Source organism: Lithobates pipiens, unplaced genomic scaffold (genome assembly GCF_037356315.1).
Source record: "Lithobates pipiens isolate NorthernLeopardFrog02 unplaced genomic scaffold, aLitPip1_a1.2 Scaffold_30, whole genome shotgun sequence".
In the NCBI taxonomy this organism is placed as follows: Eukaryota; Metazoa; Chordata; class Amphibia; order Anura; family Ranidae; genus Lithobates; species Lithobates pipiens.
In genome coordinates this window covers 62,608,138-62,629,221 of record NW_027507791.1, presented here as the reverse complement: position 1 = coordinate 62,629,221, position 21,084 = coordinate 62,608,138, and the positions used below count along the sequence as shown (strand labels likewise).

The following is a 21,084-nucleotide window of genomic DNA, read 5'->3' as shown; positions in this document are numbered from 1 at the left end:
TTCGCAAAAGTCTGACAGACTTTAGAAATGGAACATGCTTCAAATTTTTCTGCCAGAACTCTGCCGGACCCAGAAATCCGCTCGTGTGTGTGCTAGTCTGACGGACTAAAACCGACGCTAGGGCAGCTATTGGCTACTGGCTATGAACTTCCTTATTCGAGTCCAGTCATACGTCATCACGTTCGAATCCGTCGGAGTTTGGTGTGATTGTGTGTGGCCAAGTCCGCTCATTCGGAAAGTCCGTCAGAACTCTGTCAGAACTCCGGCAGAACTCCTTCGAAAGTCTGTCGGACATAAGTCTGGTCGTGTGTACGCGGCATTAGAGTTCTTGCGCTTCTCCACCTTCCATTTGAGGATGCCCCAGAGATGCTTAATAGGGTTTAGGTCTGGAGACATGCTTGGCCAGTCCATCACCTTTACCCTCAGCTTCTTTAGCAAGGCAGTGCTCATCATGGAGGTGTGTTTGGGGTCTTTACAAATATGTGAAGAGTGCACTCACTTTTGTGAGATACTGTATATGACCTTGTAATATTGTTCAAGATGAGTTAGATATGTATCCCCAAGTCAAGCTCAAGATTCTACCCAGAGGTTATGGAATTATAGTTGCCTAATTCTTTGTATAGGAATCGCATATACAGTATTTTAACTCCTCCTTATTATGCAGTGTTGCCAACCGCCAGTATTTTTACTGGCAGCCAGTAAAAAATAGGCACTTTTATCCTGCCAGTAAATGTCAGTGAAAGAAAAAGCCAGTAAAAAATATGGCTGTGACGCTTGGCCCGAGACCATCCGAGTCCCTGCTACAGTGTGTTTGGACTGCCGGCAGTGTGTCACATAAAGTCATGGTGAACAGAGCAGCCGGAGCTTCATGTGCAGGTCTGCGGAACGGGAGGAAGACAAGCTGGGAGTGGACTGTAGGGACCACCTGGCATGGAGAGAGAGGGTCACTATGACTCAGGAGCTGACGTGTCATGTTGGTGAGGTGCCATCGTCATCTGTGATGCTGCACACTGTTGTCAGTATCATTATGAGAGTCAATTTCATGTATGTATGTCGCCCATTTTAATTCCTTGCGCTCTCGATTCCTGTCCCTGAGCTACTTATTTACTATATCGAAAATAAAATAAATATGTTTTTACCTTAATATCTACCTTGGATCACTTTGCTAATTGCATATTGTACTTGTCCTAAGCCTAAAAACTCAAATTTGCACTTAAAACTGTAATTTTGTAACTTTTGGATATGCCAGTAAAAACTTGGCTGTGCCAGTAAATTTTGGGTGCCATGTCAGTAAATTTCAGTCTGGTAGGTTGGCAACACTGTTATTATAGTCCCTCAAAGAACAGGGGAAAAGAAGGCTCACGCCTACTCTTTCCACCAGTAATGGCATACTCAGGACCAGGGTAATCAGGGAGACAGGAGCTGCTATTTCCAGCTTCAGCTTACACAGATGAGACTTACGTTTTCATGGGTAAACTGTACAATGGAGAGGCAGAAATCATCTCTCTATGCTTTGGAAGCTTAATTGGTGTCCTAGATAAAAAAAAAAATATTTTTATATTATGCCTTAAATGATTTAACCCCCAACCCTAGCCAAAACTTTTTGGAAAGGTTGGAATCCTCTGTCCAGTACTGGGAAAATTCCCCCTGCCCCAACTTCTTCCCCTATAGTTGGGAATGCCCTCACTTTCTGTGCGTGAAGCAGGAAACAGAATCTATGCTGCACGATCAGAATTTCGGCCAGCAAAAGACCGATGAGAGCTTTTTATCACAAAATGCAACCGTGTGTATGCTCCATCGGAATTTAGCTGGCAGAATTCCCGCCAGTAAAAATTTGAGAGCGCGTTCTAAATTTTTCAGACGGAAAAACTTTCTATCAGAAATTCCGATTGTATGTATGCAATTCCAACGTGCAAAAACTCACGCATGCTCAGATTCAACTACGAGATGGAAGCTATTGGCTACTGGTTATTGAACTTCGTTTTTCTAGTCCTGTCATATGTGTTGTACGTCACCGTGTTCTTGACGGTCGGAATTTGGTGTGATCGTGTGTATGCAAGACAGCTTGAGTGAAATCCTTTCGGAATTCCATCGGGAAAACCACCAGACCTTTTTCCGACCAAAATTCCGATCATGTGTACGTGGCATAAAGCTGGTCACACACTGATACCTGCAGGCTGAACTAAAAAAAACTGATTCTTACATCCACAGTATAGAGTCCAGATGAATGAATGTCCATGGGCGGCTATTGTGTTTTGATAGCTTGTCCCACCAGCTGTCAAAAAAAAAAAACACCCAAACAGCACTGCATCTAATTGCATGCAGCATCTTTTTGGCCTGTCAATTTTTGCATGACACTTCAGATTTTTAAAATTGAGAAATGTCAGGCTAAAGGGGGCCAATGAGGTGAATTTTGGATGGGTCCTCATAAACCAGCCAAAATGTGTACTGTGTGTATTCAGCTTAATTCTTTACCCACACTAGTTAACAAAAAAAATGGCTGGGGTTTAAATTGAAGAAAAAAGTAAAGACCTTTTTTTGTTAATCAATAAAACAGGCATACAGCATGTACCCATCCTTTTCAAACAAAATCACATATTTCTGAAACAAGGGCAAGAAACTTTGGCGTTATAGTAACACAACATCCTCTATATTTTACTGGAAAACAGCACATCAGAAAAGATTGAAGTGTGACCCAACTCAGGACAATGTGGGTCACAAGTGCAGTTATATCTGCAAAGCAATAAAATGACATGAAATGTGACCCTGGAATTTGTAGAAGAAACATTCAAATTGAACATTTATCTCTAGACACCCACTGTAAAGAGTAACCTTGGGTTATGCAGACCCACTGTGTCACTCAACGTGGAAACAAAGACAAGGAACAAATCTTGGTTTCATGTTGTGACTGTTGTGTGTCAGAGGACAAGAGACAAACACAGGAGCACTCTCTCACCTGTTTTAGCGATTTAAGCTCTGCTGGAAAGTTGGCTATGGCTTTCTTGTGTTTCTCTGTCTCTGAGACCAGCTTCACTATGGTATCCCGACTGGCTTTAAACTCCACTTGTTGGCTGGCCAAGGTGTCTTCAAGACTCGTCACTCTGGATTTTTGCAAAATATATTCTCTCACCATCTTTTCTGTCTGGAATATAGCACACATAAATTAGGCTACCGGGAAACTTTTTTTTGTTGCCCAAAGCAAGATATTCGTTTTAAAATTGAATTACTGCCACAAGCATTCAGATTAGTTATTATGAACAACAAGCAAGGAATTACTCTTATTGGAAAGCCTTTTTGACTGAAATCATAGGGACATATAGACAACATAAAGCCTAACTGCAGGCAGCTAAAATATTCTAAACTTGTGCTTGACCAGCTGATGATAAATTCTTCCCTCATTTTAATGGGACGATCTTAGCCCTTGTACACACGGTCGGAGAATCCATCGGAATGTGTCCTATCGGACCGTGTCGTCGGATAATCCGACTGTGTGTGGTATGCATCGGACTGATTCCGTCGGAATATCCGTCTGACCCAATTTTCCAACATGTTGGAAATATTTCCCGACCAACTGGGCCGATCGGACATACTCCGATCATGTGTAGAGAATTTTGATCGGACCAAGTGCCACGCATGCTCAGATCAAATTCCTACATCAAAGCTATTGGCTACTAGCCTGAATGTAGTCCCATCGTAACGAAATTACGTCATCACGTTCTGAAAGATCGTATTTTTTCGCCAACTTTGTCCGACCGTGTGTATGCAACAGTTTCAGACAAGATCCGACGGACAAAATCCGACGGGCAAGATCCGACGGATTTGGTTGGGGAAATCTCCGACTGTGTGTACAGGGGCTAAGAATGACATACCTCCCAACTTCTTGAGATGGGAATGAGGGACACCTAACTAGCAAAAGTATGTAGGCATAGGACCCACCCCCGGTCATGCCCCCTTAAAGGAGAATTAACCAAAAATAAAAGATTAGTTAAACTCACAAGGGCTTTTTTTAACTCTACTATTCCTTTTATTGGCTTTTGAAAAAAAATCACGGACAGTTGGGAGCTATGTGAATGAGCCAAAGAGATAAATTCCATTTATGGTTTGTGTTGCATAGTTACATTGATCCAGCTTGGACAAATGTAAATATACAGATTCAGACATCCCAACGTGCAAAAACTAATTTCAGGGAGGATTTGCGCTGCCACTGAACCCCCCCCCCCCCCAATTAAATGCAGCCTCACCGTGTCCATCATTGCAGCCTTACAGTGCCAATAATTGCAGCCTCACTGTGCCCATAATCGCAGCCTTACCATGCCCATAATTGCAGCCTTACCGTGCCCATAATCCCAGCCTCACCGTGCCCATAATCCCAGCCTTACAGTGCCCATAATTGGAGCCTCACTTTGCCAACAATTGCAGCATTATTATGCCCATAATCGCAGCCTCACCGTGCCCATAATCGCAGCCTTACAGTGCCCATAATCACAGCCTTACCATGCCCATAATTGCAGCCCCACTACGGTCAGTGCCTGGATTACACAAAGCAGGCATCCCCCGCTGTGTCTCGGAATTCAGTGTGAAAACTTTGGCCGCACTGTGACAAAAGTCCCGCCCTCCTCCTAGACTAGCTTGTGTGATAGACGCAGTGTTCTGTCTATCACACAAGCTAGTCTAGGAGGAGGGCATGACTTTTGTCACAGCGTGGCCAAAGTTTTTTACACTCAGCTCCGACCGCTGTGTTTGACTGACGTATTGGAGGAGGGAGGGGAGGAGGAGGGAGGGGAGCGCCTCCTGTCACTCAGCCACAGACAGAGAAGTCCGAGCGGCCGTACTCTATTTGGCCGCTCAGGCTACTCTGCTTGTGGCTGAGTGACAGGCGCAGACAGGAGATCGCCCAGCCCAGTTCTCTTACTCATCCCTGGGTCAATTACCAATGTTAAAAAAGATCTCCGATTTCTTTGATGTGCAGGCCGCACTTTGATTCCTCGGCATTGGAGATCAAGCTACAGTACCCACGTGAATGAATGGGTGACTGAGCTTAATCATATCATAAGGATGGAGGATTTACAAACTATCTTACAGGAATGCCATCCATGCCAATACATTAATTGATGGATATATGGTGCACCTGCATTGAATTCTCAACTCTAATAAACTTCAGTCCTTTCTCTGATTTTTTTACACCAGGTTTTTGTAGTATATTGTTTTACGGTTATATGATAATTTGTTTTTTGGGGTTGTATTTGAGATGTGCAAAGAGAGATCACACAAATACTTAGAAGTATAACATGTAATTAAGTAATGACAGATACATAGAACAAATGTAATAATGTAATAATATTAGAAAATACAAGGGTTCTTCAAAAAGTTTCCACACTTTTTTAACTGTATTATATATATAAAAGTGCAGAGACTTTTTGAAGACCCCTTGTATAAAAAAAGAATACTTAAAGTGATTGTAAACCCTGGTTAAAAAAAAAAAAACCCTGCAAGACAAAGGCATAATGAGCTAGTATGCATAGCATATTAGCTCATTATGAATTACTTACCTTAGATCAAAGCCCCTGTAGCCGTCCTCGTCTCCCCCTCCGGCCAGCGACATCTCTCCTGGGGGTTACTTCCAGGTATCGCGGCTCCGGCGCTGTGATTGGCCGGGGCTGCGATGACGTCACTTCTCATGCACGGGAGCCGCCGGTAACGGTACGCAGACTGAAGCAACAGCACATATGTGCCATTGCTTCAGTTTTCCCCAGTGCGTATGTGCCAATGACATCGACACATGCAGGGGACAGGGGATATTTCCTAAACCATGCAGGTTTAGGAGATATCCAGGGAAGCTACAGGTAGCCTTTTATAGGCTTACCTGTAGCATAAAGTTGTTGTAAAGGGTTTGCAACAACTTTAACTAAAGATGTCTTTTCTGCCACAGAGTCAGAAAAGGAGTATTCCAAGTTATAGTTGTAGTATATAGAACTTGTGTTTAAAGAAATGGCCAACTCCCCTTGCAAGCACCATGACCTTTTAAAGACCTTTTAAGGACTTGGTCAGTTTGTAATGACATTCCTTTGGTATGAAGTCAGCTATGGTAACCAGGCATTTGGAGGCTTTATTAGATATTGTGAGACAACTTTAATAAGGAAATATTAAATTTCCCCATCATATATTAAGGAATCATCTTTCCCTTTTCTTTTCCTCTCTAGTTTTTTTTTTCTCTATTTTCCTTTGCCCTAAACATACTTGAGGTAACTAGTGATGACGGGCAACTTGTGACTGATAATTTTGGGTCAGCATATTTTATTTGTCCTGGTATGGTCCTTTTTCAACGACCTCACAATGATTCAGACATATGGTATATGTCATAATGGTCTCCATTGGACATTGATGGCTCCCTCAATATAGATATCCATTGGCTTTGGTCCTGCTGACCCTCTTGTGTTAACCTTTGACCCTTTAGTTTTTGTATGTGTATTTTTGTTACCAGATTCTAAATGAGCAATAAAACCTTGATTTAAAAAAACAAAAACTTTTCTTACTCCACAGGCCCTCTTGCTGCTTTGGGTACTGACTAGTCCTGCCCAGACTCTCTATTTTCCAGTCTCTGATCGGTCATGTCACCACCCCTCTTGTAGATGTCATCACATCAACAAAAATAAGAAAAAAAAATTGTTTTTGCTTGTACATGATTGGATGATGATAGCCAGCAGAGCTTTACCTCATCAAGTAAGCTTGGGTTGACATAGATATGATTCAATGACAAGAATTTTGCCAAGAGGGATTGCCGCATGAGTGTCAGTGGCGCGATGACGCGGAACAGGGATCCGCCCCTTTGTGGGTGTGGCTGCGCGACGTGGCGCCGAGGAACCCATGATGGATGCTGGACACCACAGCTCAGGGCGCCAGTGTTCCATCTCTAATTGGATTTATGAGATTTACAAGTCATTGCATTCTGTTTTATGTATATTTTACACAACTTTTTTGGAATTGGGGTTGTAAATGGCAACAAAAAAAAAAAAAACATTACCATTCAATATCCAAAATTAATTTGGGTTAACTTGAAAGCCACAATTTAGCATTATACACTGCACTGCAGTAGGGCTGTGTTCACACTGCAATGGTTAATAGCTTCCTTTGTGTAGGGGAAAGGCGATACAGTTTTAGTTACCTGATCATCCACCCCTATGTTTCGGCAGTGGACTGTCCCTCAGCATCATCACATTCAATGCAGGGCTAAAGACCCTGCTTTGATCTTGATGATGTTAGGACCTTTGACCGATAGAGCTTGGGTGAGAAGAAGTGCCACGCACTGGTCTAGTTGCAGGGAGGAACCTAGGATTGGGTAAGTAAATCTTATTTGTTTTTGTTCCACTAGACAAAAAAGAGCAGGCACAGTCCCTATGTACAGGATCATTTTTTAGTTGTCCGGAGTTGGGCTTTAAGCTGGCCATAGTTTGCCAATCTGGCCAGCACTAATCTCATATCTATAAAAACAGGAAACACATAGACCAAACAGGCTGGGACACCTGTATGGTTGTTACTCTTGTTGAAGAGAAGATGGAACCAGAGGTAAATGGCTATGTTCCCACATACCCACTACATGTACATTAGCATATATGATTGAGCTGGCTAAAAGTCAGGTCTTCATGTAGTAGGATTGTATTACATATATACACACAATGGCGTTGCTAGGGGGGTGCGATCCGCACCCGGGTGACACCCGCTAGAGGGCTGACACCATCCAGACTCTCCTGAGGGTGACTAAAGCCCTGGCTACCTTTGGCATTCTTTTTTTCAGCCGACCCAGAACACCTCCAGCCAGGGCTGTCTTTAATATTGATTGGACCCTGGGCAAAACTTTTCTTGGGGCCCTCTCCATGCAGTTTCGCTCTCCACCTGCTCTGAGACATACAATAAATAGCAGCTAGACTTAAAAATCAGTTTACTGAATCAGATCGGGAGGCTATTGCGATTGTTTGCCAGAGATTACAGTGTATCATTACCTTTCCCTGACTGGTTGCTAGAGGTTACAGCACACATGACGGCTCACTGATTGGTTGCTAGAGGTTACAGCACATGATTTTTGCTTGTTGATTGGTTGCTAGAGATTACTGTGGATATGATCTCAGCGGGACATGCTATACATATCAATGCCGCCGGCCGCCGCAATTTACATATCAATGCTGGTGATGTACATGTAAACACATGGTCTGCAGGTGAGTCATCCATACACAACAATAGGGAAGAGCTGGGCAGCATTAGTAGCAGCACTTCACACAGATATCGGGACACAGTACAGGACTAAAACCTCAAGGGATGAGGGAATTTAAACCAGGATAGGTGGCAAGTATGAGGCAGCTGCATTGGGCCCCACAACAATGAGAGGGCCCAGGGCAGCTGCCCCTTTTGCCCTGCCTTAAAAACGGCCCTGCCTCCAGCACAATGGCCACGCCTGGCCCGTGTCTTCCTTCTCCTACTTCGCTAAGCATGTCACTATCTCCACCCGGGTGGTGCAGCTGCACACTGTCCTCTCCTCTCCAGCTGCCGCCTGGGATGGGTGTACTGTCTACCTAAGGCGTCCGCCCTGCCCTGGCCCTGAGCTGGTGCGGTAACGGATGGGGTGTCAGCTTGCAATGTAGGGGTTACACCTGAGAGCTAATATGGGAGGAGTGTATATGTCCGGTGCCCTGTGCTGGTTTGATAACCGAGTCGGGGTGGGAATTGTTTTTTGCTGCTGTACATACACATCTATATTATATAGCCCTAAGCTGTTCTGATAAGGGGGGGGGGGGGGGGGGGGGGGGGGGGGGGGGGGCTTGTGTTGCCACTGTATACACAACTGCTCTCTAAAGTCTGTGGCCAAATTTAGGCTACTCAATACTCATTGGCCTAGTCCACAGATTTGTTCACCTGTTGCTGTATGCTGGATTGGGGTGGCCATACTACTAAGTAAACACTAGGTTCCTCTGATTTGTACATCTACAAAAACAACTGACTTTTCTTGTATCATTTTATGACTGATAGAAAACAACATCCCACTGATCAAATGAACAAAGATAGGTTATTGGAATTACCTTTGTCAGCAAAACATTGAGGGGATCTTCTTGCTCCTCAACATTCACACTCAGACAGGAGGACAACCTGTCAATACTCTCCAGGAGTTTTTTCTCACAGCTAAAACTTCTTTGTTCAGCCTTTTCTCTTTCCATCAAGTGTAATCTGTAGATTGTGGACACATTGAGAATTATTCTTGTATCGTTTTAACACAGTTTATATGTCCAGGCATTACCCACATTTAGCCCCAAACCTCCTCCCCACCCTTTTTATCTTGTTCCTGTAACAAGAAATAGCTTGTATTATTTCTGTAACATCATAAGGCTTGTAAAATTCTTGCAAGGGAAGCTGCTGGGAGGTCAGTTTTTACTGACATTGGTGTGCCCCTACTCCCTGTACTACATTCAACAAGTGCCTATTATGCTGCGTACACACGTAGCCAACTATCCGGCTGACTTAGTCTGACGGACTTCCCGCCGGACTGTCCGCCGGACTTTCTGAACGAGCTACTTACCCACACATGGCACTTTTTCAGCGGACTAATACGGCGTACTAAGTCCGCCGGACTATCCGCAGTACTTTTGAAATGAACGGACTCGTCCACACACGCGGAGGAAAGTCCGCTCATTTTGAGCACGTATCCAGGTAGCTGTGGCCAGCAAAGGAGGCGTCGCTGGCCCCGTCACCTGGTATGGACTTAAAGAGGAATCCCTACGCCGAAAAATTGGCGTGGGGGTCCCCCCCTAGGTCCACATCAGACCCTTGTCCGAGCACGCTACCCGGCCGGCCAGGAAAGGGGGTGGGGACGAGCGATCCTCTGGGACTGTGACATCATAATAGGCGGGGACATAATCCGGTGATGTCCCTATATAAGTCGCCGTGCGCCGCGTCCCTGCCATTGTGAGCGGAGGATGCGACGAGGCAACATCTGAAGAGAAGAAGAGAAGAACAGAAGACGGTGACAGCGGCGACAGAAGACCAGGCCACCACCTGTAAAAGAGCTAGAAGAAGGCGCAGTGGCTCGGCAAGAAGAACCGAAGAGGGGGACAAGACCCCCGAAGTCGGAAGAAGATGGCAGCGGCGGCGAAGAAGAAAGCCGGGCTCCTCCACTAGTAAAAGAGCTAGCAGAAGATAGCGGAGGAGTCCGGCGAGAAGACCCCTGAAGAGGGACAGAAGACCCGCGCACCCCCCCTTCCCCAAGGCACCCCCCATGTTGAGGGCACGCGGCCTGGTACGGCTCAGGAGGGGGGGGGGGCGCTCGCTCGTCCCCATCCCCTTTCCTGGCCGGCCGGGTAGCGTGCTCGGATAAGGGTCTGATGTGGACCTGTGAACCCCCACGCCGATTTTTTGGTGTAGGGGTTCACCTTTAAGTCCTTACCAGGTGACGGGGCCAGCGATGCCTCCTTCGCTGGCCCCGGCTACCTGGAGATGCGCTCAAAATGAGAGGACTTTTCTCCGTTCATTTCAAAAGTATGGCGGACTGGCACACACACGGTAGTGTCCGCCGAAATGCGAGTCCGGCGGAAAGATTGGAGTGCAAAACTACTTTCTAAGTCCGCCGAACTTTTGGGTAAAAAAAAGTCAGCTGGAGCCTACACACGGGGGAATTGTTTACTTTACTTTACTTTACTTTACTTTACCACCGGATTGTTTGATCGTGTGTACGCGGCAATACACACAATGCAGGCAGACTCTTGGAAAGCAAGGCAGAAAGATTTTTTTTGCTATAAAAGTAATTAAAGTGATTGTAAACCCTTACATATGGCTGAAGTGACAAGCCTTAGGTGATACAGAGAGATGAAACAAATCATCCTACATTAATTGTACCTGTTTATCTGCAGCTCTCTTTTCTGGACAGCTGTTCAAAGTACACAGATCAAAGACTATTTCTCAGCTACAGAAGACAGGAGGCAGGGATCTGATGTCACACACTGCAAAGCATAGGAGCAGGGAGATGAGTGTAATCTGAGACCTGAGTGGAGGGAATGGGCACATGGGAAACGTTCACAGCTAAGGCTGTCAATCACCTCCTATGTGCTGGAAAGCTTGGGTACTGTGATGTTTCAGGAAACTACAGTATGTATGGCATGCTGCCAGTCCCTTGTACTAGCCATGATATGCTTGCATTGCTTGGAGAAGCACAAAAATTAAACTAAAATAAGGTACATAACAAGAATGAAAAGGTTTTTATTTAAAAATATAATTAGCATGTTGATGAGGGGGAAAAGGAGGAACCAGGGAAAGCAGATAAAACTTTAGCTTCAAGGTAATCACATCCAGGTAGAACTCTGAACCAGGTATCAGTGTTTTTTCAGTGCGACATGCAACCCTCTATTGGTGGTGCGTACTGGTTGAAAATTTTAAACTAAAAGAGATTCTGTTATTGATGAATGATAAACTTCCTTATCGATTTTGCAGCTAAGTACTTCAGGGAATGTTATTGCCCCTTTTTCTCAGGTAACATTTTATAAGTTGCATTTGTTACTAAAATGTAATTTACTGAAATGCTATACTTTTTCTGGAATTAAGTAGATGTGACCCTCAGCAGGCATAATGGAATCCCTTGAAGATTAATTCCATTCGATTCAGCCCACTGATTTGTTTGAGTCTGACAAGCCTGTTGTAAAATCCTTTAAAGTGGACCTCTAAGTAACTTTACAAGTCCGCTCGAATAAATGCATGACATGTAAAAATAAACAGCAACTGTATCTTACCAATTTTCAGCCAGATACAGTCCAGTCATGTAGTCCTCTCCCTGTGTCAACCAGCAGAGGCTGCAAGGGGGAGGAGCGAGTGCTCTACAACAGATGGAAAATCCAGGAGCAGTGACCCATAGGCTTCCATGTCCCAGCTGTTGTCAGTGCTCCCACCTCTCCCCTGCAGCTGCTACAGGCTGACACATGGGAGCCGGATCATGTGACTGGCGTGTCCTGAAAATAGGGAAGTATATACATCTTAATTACACTGGTTAGTCAGCATAGGTGTTAGGAGGGGTGAGGGAACAAGTTTAAGATTAGTTAGGTTTAGACTGGAATTCCTTTTTAAGGCTCTACTGTTTATCCCTAAAAGGTAGACCATGGGCTCCAGTGACTTTGCCCAGTGGCGGAACTACCAGGGTCGCAGCAGTCACACTTGCGACTGGGCCCTGGAGTTCCGCTACTGTGGGGGTGCCCCCGTCCGCTCTGGCTCTGCCAGTGTGAGTGCCCTGGCCACCCATCTGACATTGTGAGGGGCCTGCCCACCCTCTGCCAGTGTGAGGGGCTTGCCTGCCCGTGTGAGGGGCCCACCTGCCTGTCTTGGCTGTGCTACTGTGAGGGGCCCACCTGCCTGTCTGTTCGTTCCACCGGGGGGGTCAGCCTGCCTATCCTCTCCACTCCAGAGAGAAGCCATCTAGGGAGGCGGACCCTGAAAGTCAGCTGACCCCAATAGAGTGAAGAAGGAGGAGCTCTCCCCTCTGTGAGAAGACCCCATGACACAGAGCCATCCCTGGAGGCACAGGAATACTGAGGGAGAACTGACTGACTAAGTAAGTGACAAATTGCCAGTGCAACTGATCCCAGCCTCTACCTCTTATTGATCCTATCCCCCACCACCACAGATCTCATCCCTATCCCCCCAATCACCTCTACAACAGAGATTATGGGGGGGTAGAGTTGAGATCTGTGGTGGTGGGGGGATGAGATCAGTAAGAGGTAGAGGTGGTGGTGGGGAGGGGCCACTGCCACTGATACCACCCCCTCACCACCACCACTGCTGCCATTGATCCCACCCCCCTCACCACCACTGCTGCCACTGATCCCACCCCCCTCACCACACCGCTGCTACTGATTCCAGCCCCCTCACAACCACCGCTTCCACTGATCCCACCCCCCACCACCACCACCACTGCTGCCACTGACCCCACACCCCCCCCCCTTACCACCACCAGTCTGCTTGTCTTCAGCAAACAGTTTGCAGGCTTTCTTGTGTATCATCTTTGGAAGAGGCTTCCTTCTGGGACGACAGCCGTGCATACCAATTTGATGCAGCGTGCGGCGTATGGTCTGAGCACTGACAGGCTGACCCCCCCCACCCCTTCAACCTCTGCAGCAATGCTGGCAGCACTCATACGTCTATTTCCCAAAGGCAACCTCTGGATATGACACTGAGCATGTGCACTCAACTTTTTTGGTCAACCATGACAAGGCCTGTTCTGAGTGGAACCTGTCCTGGCCATCTTTATGTAGAGCAACAATTCTTTTTTTCAGGTCCTCAGAGCTCTTTGCCATGAGGTACCATGTTGAACTTCCAGTGACCAGTATGAGAGCGTGAGAGCAATAACACCAAATTTAACAAACCTGAGACCTTGTAATACTAACGAGTCACATGACACCGGGGAGGGAAAATTGCTAATTGGGCCCAACTTGGACACTTTCACTTCGGGGTGTACTCACTTTTGTTGCCAAAGGTTTAGACATTAATGGCTGTGTGTTGAGTTATTTTGAAGGGAAAGCAAATTTACACTGTTATACAAGCTGTACACTCAGGCCGCGTACACACGGCAAACAGTCCGCTCAAAATTAGCATGGACGGACATGGCCACACACGACGAATGAACAGCTTGCTGAAACCGTGCGCGATGACGTGAACGGCACGTACGACGGGACGAAAAATACGACGTCCTATACACTGCATTATAACTTTCGGCGTGAAAATCCTTTCTGAGCATGCGCGCAACTTTGTTTGACGAACAAGCCTACACACGAGCGGACTGTTCGCTAAAACAAGGTTTCAGCGGACAGTTTTACGGAATTTCCGAAAAACCTTGTCCGTCAAACTGTCCGCTGAAACTGTCCGCTGAAAGCCCACACACGAGCGGACTGTCCGCCCAAACACTGTTCAGCGGACAAAGTTGGGCGAACAGTCCGCCCGTGTGTACGCGGCCTCACTACTTTACATTGTAGAAAAGTGTCATTTTTTTCAGTGTTGTCACATGAAAAGATATAATAAAATATTTACAAAAATGTGAGGGGTGTACTCATTTTTGTGAGATATGTAACGCCTTTGACTTTGCCTATACTTATATGATGTTATCAGGCTGTTGCACTTGCAGGCAGGGGAAAGGCCTTTCTCCAGCCACCACTCACCCAGTAATCATTGAGACTTTATATTGTGACTTTCTAGCAAGTCGCAAGATGAGCGGCTACAGCAGGGGGGTTGATCTGTGTAAAATATTTGTGAACACAGCCTAGAGATCTACAAGCATAAACAAATATAGCAGATGAAGGGTCCACTTTAAAAGGGTTATGGGTTCCCTTTAAGCAGATTTGTTACAAATAAATTGTGTGAATCGTATAGAGCATTTGGAAAACTGAAACATCTTGGTATGTCCTTTATAGGGTTGCATCTAGACCATGGCATGTAGCATACACTTTCGGGGTTTTATACTTTATGCCCCCCATATGTTATCTCTTTAACATTATATTTATTGAAAATTTTAAGATGCAACGAGAATACAGCGATGATGTACAGTTACACAAACCGAAGAAAAATCAAGTACAATTACAAAAATAGAAGAAAAATTAACTTGTCGGAATCCTCACAATCTCGAAGAAGCGCATACATTGCGCACATGTCTATGGAAATTCTGAGCATGTGTCACAGGGTATTGTAAACGGAAGGAATTAAGAATTTCTTTAAAAAACAAACAAGCATATATATCCAATCAATAAAACATGCTCCCCAGTCTTTTTTGTAGTAACTGTTGACAGACAAAAGTTTTTGCTGAACTTTGGTTGTGAGATTTGGTTTTTGTATTTTTATTCTACCACTAGGAACTGTATTCCCTTCAGAATTATTTAGAATTATGTTTGATAGATCACTTAGTAAATCAAAGCATGTGGATTTTGCACAGGTCCGTCTTTAAGCACTTAAAGACCAGGCCTCTTTCTCAGACTCTGTGTTTACAAGTTAAAAACACTTTTTTTTTGCTCGAACATTACTTAGAACCCTCAAACATTATAAAAAAAAAATTCTAACACCCTAGAGAATCAAATGGCGGTCGTTGCAATACTTTTGTCACACCGTATTTGCGCAGTGGTCTTAAAAGCACACTTTTTTTGGAAATATAAAAAAAATAAGAAAACAGTAAAGTTAGCCCAATTTTTTTTTATATTGTGAAAGATAATGTTACGCTGAGTAAATTGATAAATTAAAAAATTGATACTCAACATGTGACGCTTCAAAATTGTGCCCGCTCGTGGAATGGCGTCAAACTTTTACCCTTAAAAATCTCCATAGGCGACGTTTAAAAAATTCTACAGGTTGCATATTTTGAGTTATAGAGGAGGACTAGGGCTAGAATTATTGCTCTTGCTCTAACAATCGCGGCGATACCTCAAATGTGTGGTTTGACCATCGTTTTCATATGTGGGCGCTACTCACATATGCGCTCGCTTCTGCGCGTGAGCTCGTCGGGATGGGGCGCTTTTAAAAAATAATTATTTTTTATTATTTATTTTATTTGATTTTATTTATTTTTATACTTTTTTTGAAGAAAAAAAAATGGGTCACTTTTATTCCTATTACAATAAATGTAAACAAGCATGACAGGTCCTCCTAAATATGAGATCTGGAGTCAAAAAGTCCTCAAATCTGGAGTTAAATTCAATAAAAAAAAAAAGAAATTGCCATTTGAAAAAAATTACGACAAAACAATGTGCCGTTGCTTCCACCCTACTATAGTATGGAGACGGGTGGAGGCCAGCTTAGCCTCACTTGTCTCCATACCCAGCCACAGATAGGACCCGATCGGGAGAGTGGCGGAAGGGGGGGGTGGCACCTCTCCCGTGGCCGATAACAGTGATCTCATGGAAAATCCGCTGTAGAGACCACCATTATCGTAAACAGAACCGCTGGCTCTAAACATGGATACCTCGGTTTGAAGATATCCATCTTCAAACTGCCGACGTATCTGTACATGAGGCGGTCGGTAAGCGGTGAATACTGATTGGACCCTGGGCAAACATTTTCTTGAGCCCTTCTGAATCCACTTAACTATTTGTGGGCAGTGCAGGCTGAAGAGGAAGCTGCCTTGGGCCCCACAACAATGACTGGGCCCGGGGCAGCTGCCCCTTTTTCCCTGTGTTAAAGACAGCCCTGATGATGTATACGTCTTTAGTTAATAGATTTAGGACAATCAATTAACAATAAGATAATACGTTTCATAGACAATATTGTTTTGGAACATTTATTTATTACAGGTTTTTATATAGCGCCAACAATTTACACAGCGCTTCATATATATATATTGTACATTCGTTGTATATTATATTTATACTTGAATGTATTATTTACCATACCACTATTGTTTACACTGGCTGCATTTAAAGCCTAAGTTTACCTAAAGCAATTAAAAATTAGCACAAAAAACATGACCCACTTGTAGTAAGATGTGTCCTATCAGTGGCGGTGCATCCATAAATGGCGCAGGAGTGCCGCCCCCTCTCTCCTGTCACCTCTCCCTCACCATAGATAGATTCATGCAATGCATAAATCTATGGTCGCCACGGCTGCCCCCTATTCAGGTGTCCGGCCCCTTGTCGGGCGCTGGACACCAGAATTACAGTGGCGGGGTATTTTCTGGAAGTGCCTGATTAGAGCTGTGGGCTCTAATAGGCGTCCTGATTAGAGCTGTAGGCTCTAAAAGGCTTCCGAAATGGTAAACAGTGGGCACAATGCTGTGCGCTTGCTGTTTACGCAGTGTTGTGTTAGAAAAGTGAATAAATCGCTTTCCTAACACTGACCCGCCTCTCAGCCACTCAGATGCGCGGGTCTGGTTAGCTGTCATCTGATTGGCTGAAACAACAGGCGCTGTGACTGGACGCCTGATAGAGAGAATTGGAGACATCGAGGAGTGTGGACATGGAGGATGCCATCGTGACCCATTGCGAGACAGGTAAGTCCCGACTCCCAGTCGATGCACACTGGCAGCATTTGATGGGGCATAGTAGTGGCAATTGATGGCCACACTGGCAGCAATTGATGGGTCACAGTAGCGGCAATTGATGGGCACACTGGCAGCAATTGATGGACACACTGGCAGCAATTGATGGGGCACAGTAGTGGCGTACTGCATTTGATGGCACAGTGGCTGCTTTTGACAGGCACAGTGGCTGCGTTTTATGGGCACAGTAGCTGCATTTGATGGGCACAGTGGCTGAAATAGATGGGGGGTTTTTTTCTGCTTGTTTGCGCCCCCCCCCCAAATTATTGAGCACCAGCCACCACTGGTCTTATTGCTGATTCCTCCTCCAATGTCTCCCACCCCCTGCCACCATAATTTTCAGTTGCGTCTGGGTTAATAGATCTAAGCGGCTGTGGACAGGCACACATACATCAGGAGTACCAGACTATGCTAGCTTTTTACGCCCAGCTTCTCCATTCATACAATCTGTTACAACAGATTTTATGAATGAAATAGGATCTTTGAATGAAAGGGAGGGGGGGAATCTATCAATCATCTGGCCATCCTCCATTCATAGATCCTGTTTTCCTGTTTCATTCATGGAAGTTATAGTATGGCTTTTATGAATGGAGTAGCTAGGCAGAAAGGGCAGGTATAGTCAGGCACTCATGATGAGAGCCTGTCACAGCCCCTTAATGCTATTAACCCAGCTGCGCAGGAAGATTACGGATTACATTGGAGGAGAAAGATTTAAGCAAAAAAAGGGCACAGCACCACAAGGGACACGTCTCACTGACAGTAAGTAATATACCTTGCGCTGACTTTTAAAAAAAAATGTAAGTAAACGTAGGCTTTAAACTTGCATTCAAATTTTTTTTTTCAATTACATAATTGCATTAACTAGAGTTTGTTTTAAATCTGTTTCAGTTCAGCTTTATGTCAGGTCTTCAAATTTAAGAAATGATAATACTGAGTGTTCAAGGTCAAATATTATCAAATATATTTTTTTTAAATGATCGGTTTAGACCCAGTTTTGTTTCTAAGAGGATTTCTATTTCATACCAGATATTAGCTTATTTCTGTATAGCATAAGATATATAATGAGTGGTGAAAGCTGTGACGTTGCAAAGTATTTTTGGATGGCATTTTTAATGTCCTTCTCTGGCCTAGAACCCTTTCACCAAAAGACCAGACAACCAATGACTTAGATCTAACAGAGACAAAGAGGTGAGATGGAGAATTTCCATATCAGACATTCAAGCCCCTTGCACCTTCTGTAGTTTGTATAGAAGATTTCATTCTTGTATTTGTTTTACTATTAAACCGAGACTACTTGGTTTGGTCTTGGCCTCTGCACATTTGGAAGAGCTAAGAACTTTTCTCGAGAAAGTCTTGCCATGTTTGTCCTTAAGACATATAAGAACAAAGTACCTAATCAACCTACTGTCAACCAAAGGATCTGATTTCGGGTGCATTTGTCTGTTAATGTTCTACCCACCTTACTCTATTCTCCAGTTCAGTTTTCCTTTCATTTAGCTCCTTATTCTCTCTCCTCAAAGAATATATCTCAGCATTTGCTTCAGCCTTCCCGCTGGTCACATAACTCAGTTCCTTTATGTGGTCTTTCAGGGATTTGATCTTAGAAGCCTGAAGAGCATTTTTCTCCTTGCAACCTTCTAATTCTTCTTTAAGTTCTTTCAGGAAGACATCCTTGGCAGACAATTTATGCTTCAGATCAGATACCTAAAGAGGGCAGAATTGTTCACAGTTGTCATATTGCAGGTAATGTAGAGTTGCACAATTAATTGTTAAAAAAAATCGCGATCTCGATTCAACCACCCTCGTGATCTCTATGCAGCATTTACACGATTCAATTATATAAGTGCAGAGATGTTCTCTACTCAGTCAATGCTGTCAAAAAAATAAAAAATAGCTGGAAAATGTTTAGCAACATTGTCAGAGCTGGAAGATGTCTATAACCAAAGTCTCGTTTAGCCACTTAAAGACTAAACCTTTTTCTGACTCTTGTTGCTTTCAAGGTAAAATCTGTATTTTTTGCTCAAAAATTACTTAGAACCTCCAAACGTTATATATATTTTTTAGCAGAGACCCTAGAGAATAAAATGGTGGTTGTTGCAATATTTTTGGGGAAAAAATGCACTTAAATTAATAAAAAAAAAACTAAATAGTAAAGTTAACCAATTTTTTTGTATAATGTGAAGGATAATGTTACGCCGCAAGAATCGTGATCTTTATTCTAAGCAAAAAAAATGTGATTCTCATTTTAGCTGGGATAGTGCAGCTCTGATATAATGTATTATAAACTGCACCAGTCACCTACACAAAGTGGAGAGGGTGGATGGCAAAATAATGGGTTGAGCCACTCTTATACCAACCATCAGCATTTTTACATGGATGAATAAACTGAGCATTTCAATTAAAGAGCGTAGCACCTCAAGATCGAGATCATCATAATGCTTTGTAGTCTTTGTTGCTGCTTAAGGTTTGGTTCACATATATGCAAATGGGATGTGTTTTTTAACTGTATCCAATTTGTATAACATATGAATCGCACCGGCCTTCAATGAAGCCAGTTCACAGATGTTCAGGGAGGCTGAACAGAACCCGCACTGGACTCCCACACTGAAACTACAGCCACAGTTATGTGAGAGCCTTAAAGCGGTGTTCCGCCCCCCCCCCCCCCCCCAAAAAAAAAATTAAAAGCCAGCAGATACACATACTGCAGCTGCTGGCTTTTAACAATAGGACACCTACCTGTCCTGGAGTCCAGCGATGTGGGTACTGCTGTCAGGTGCTGCCACCGCGTTTGCGGGTAAGTGTACCTGGCATTGCTGCCTTACGGCTTCACAGGAACACTACTGCGCATGCTCGAGGCCCCGATCCTCTTTCCTACTGGCCTGGCGACAGGGAGAGGAGGGAGCCTGGTCATGTCATGGGCCCTGGCCAGGACTCCCAGAAGTGTCCCTCCTCCCCCCCGAAAGGTGCCAATTGTGGCAACGAAGTTCTACTTTTGACTCAAATAGCATTTTTCCAATTTAATGTATATGTAAACTCAATCAATACAATTTGATATAAATTTGATATAAATTTTCACATGTTAAAGGAGAAGTATAGCCAAGTCATGGGAGTGCAGTTCGTTCTGCACTCCTGTGACCCCTTTTCAGCCAACGGTGGGCTAAAGCCCCCTGTCAGCTGATGTCACTCAACCAGTCCAGGCTCTGGATTGATCTCAATTTTACATCTGCTCCCAAACTTGTCAATCTGAAGCATGAACAAAAGAACAGATTCCTCCATCCAGGCAAATAGTATGTATAGATGAATTTCCTCTGCCGGGCTACTGTATTCTGAAAGCTGACTCCACCAGCAGTCAGAATACTCAAAAAAAGCCTACATCTGATTGGATGCATGCAGGAGCTGTTTGGCCAAAAAATTTCAACAGTCTCCTTCGACAAAAGTTGACGGCAACTTTTGTGAAACAAAACAATGCCGCAGGGACATACACTGCCCGAATTTTGGAAAAACCAACAAGAATCTGATAATATTTAAGCAGTGTACCTTCTTGAGTAGTGCCCAATGATTTAGGAGACCAGCACAATGAGGAAAAGCAATGGAGTTGGTGAAAAGGAGGCCACTATAAGCACACATTTATCGGGGAGCTCTATCTGCATTAAATAGTTGTTAACTACATTAATATCCATTAAGATTTTTTTTTTTTGTTGATATAACTAGACATGAGATGTTTGATCCATTTCATTACAAAACGAAATTCAGACAAAATTTTCGTTATTATTAGATTCTGATGTATCCGAATCTGCGAATCACAATAATAACAAATTTCAAAGAATCAGAAATAAATTAGACCGAAAACAACAAATTCATTTGTGTTCATTCATTTCATTAGTTTACCACTTCAGAGGGTTTTGTAATTTCAATTCACAAACAAGTCGCATTGAAGTCACAAGCAAGTCGCATCAAAGTTGCAAGCAAGTCAATGCACTCTAAACATAAGGAATGAATTAGAATCTTTCTAAATAACTTCCAAAAATATGGATCAATTCAGGGCAAACATA

The 21,084-nt window shown here is 44.0% G+C and overlaps 1 protein-coding gene across 3 annotated transcripts in view; it reads right to left on the bottom strand.

Annotated features, from left to right (window-relative positions):
- LOC143942921 (coiled-coil domain-containing protein 170-like) overlaps positions 1 to 21,084 on the bottom strand; it is a 121,420-nt gene that overhangs the window by 52,865 nt on the left and 47,471 nt on the right. For all 3 annotated transcript variants that reach the window (XM_077464347.1, XM_077464346.1, XM_077464348.1), the window contains 3 exons: positions 18,492 to 18,736; positions 9,069 to 9,213; positions 2,957 to 3,142 (listed from right to left, as the gene is read on the bottom strand). In XM_077464347.1, the coding sequence (XP_077320473.1) occupies positions 2,957 to 3,142; positions 9,069 to 9,213; positions 18,492 to 18,736 (576 nt within the window). The remainder of the gene's footprint in view (positions 1 to 2,956; positions 3,143 to 9,068; positions 9,214 to 18,491; positions 18,737 to 21,084) is intronic.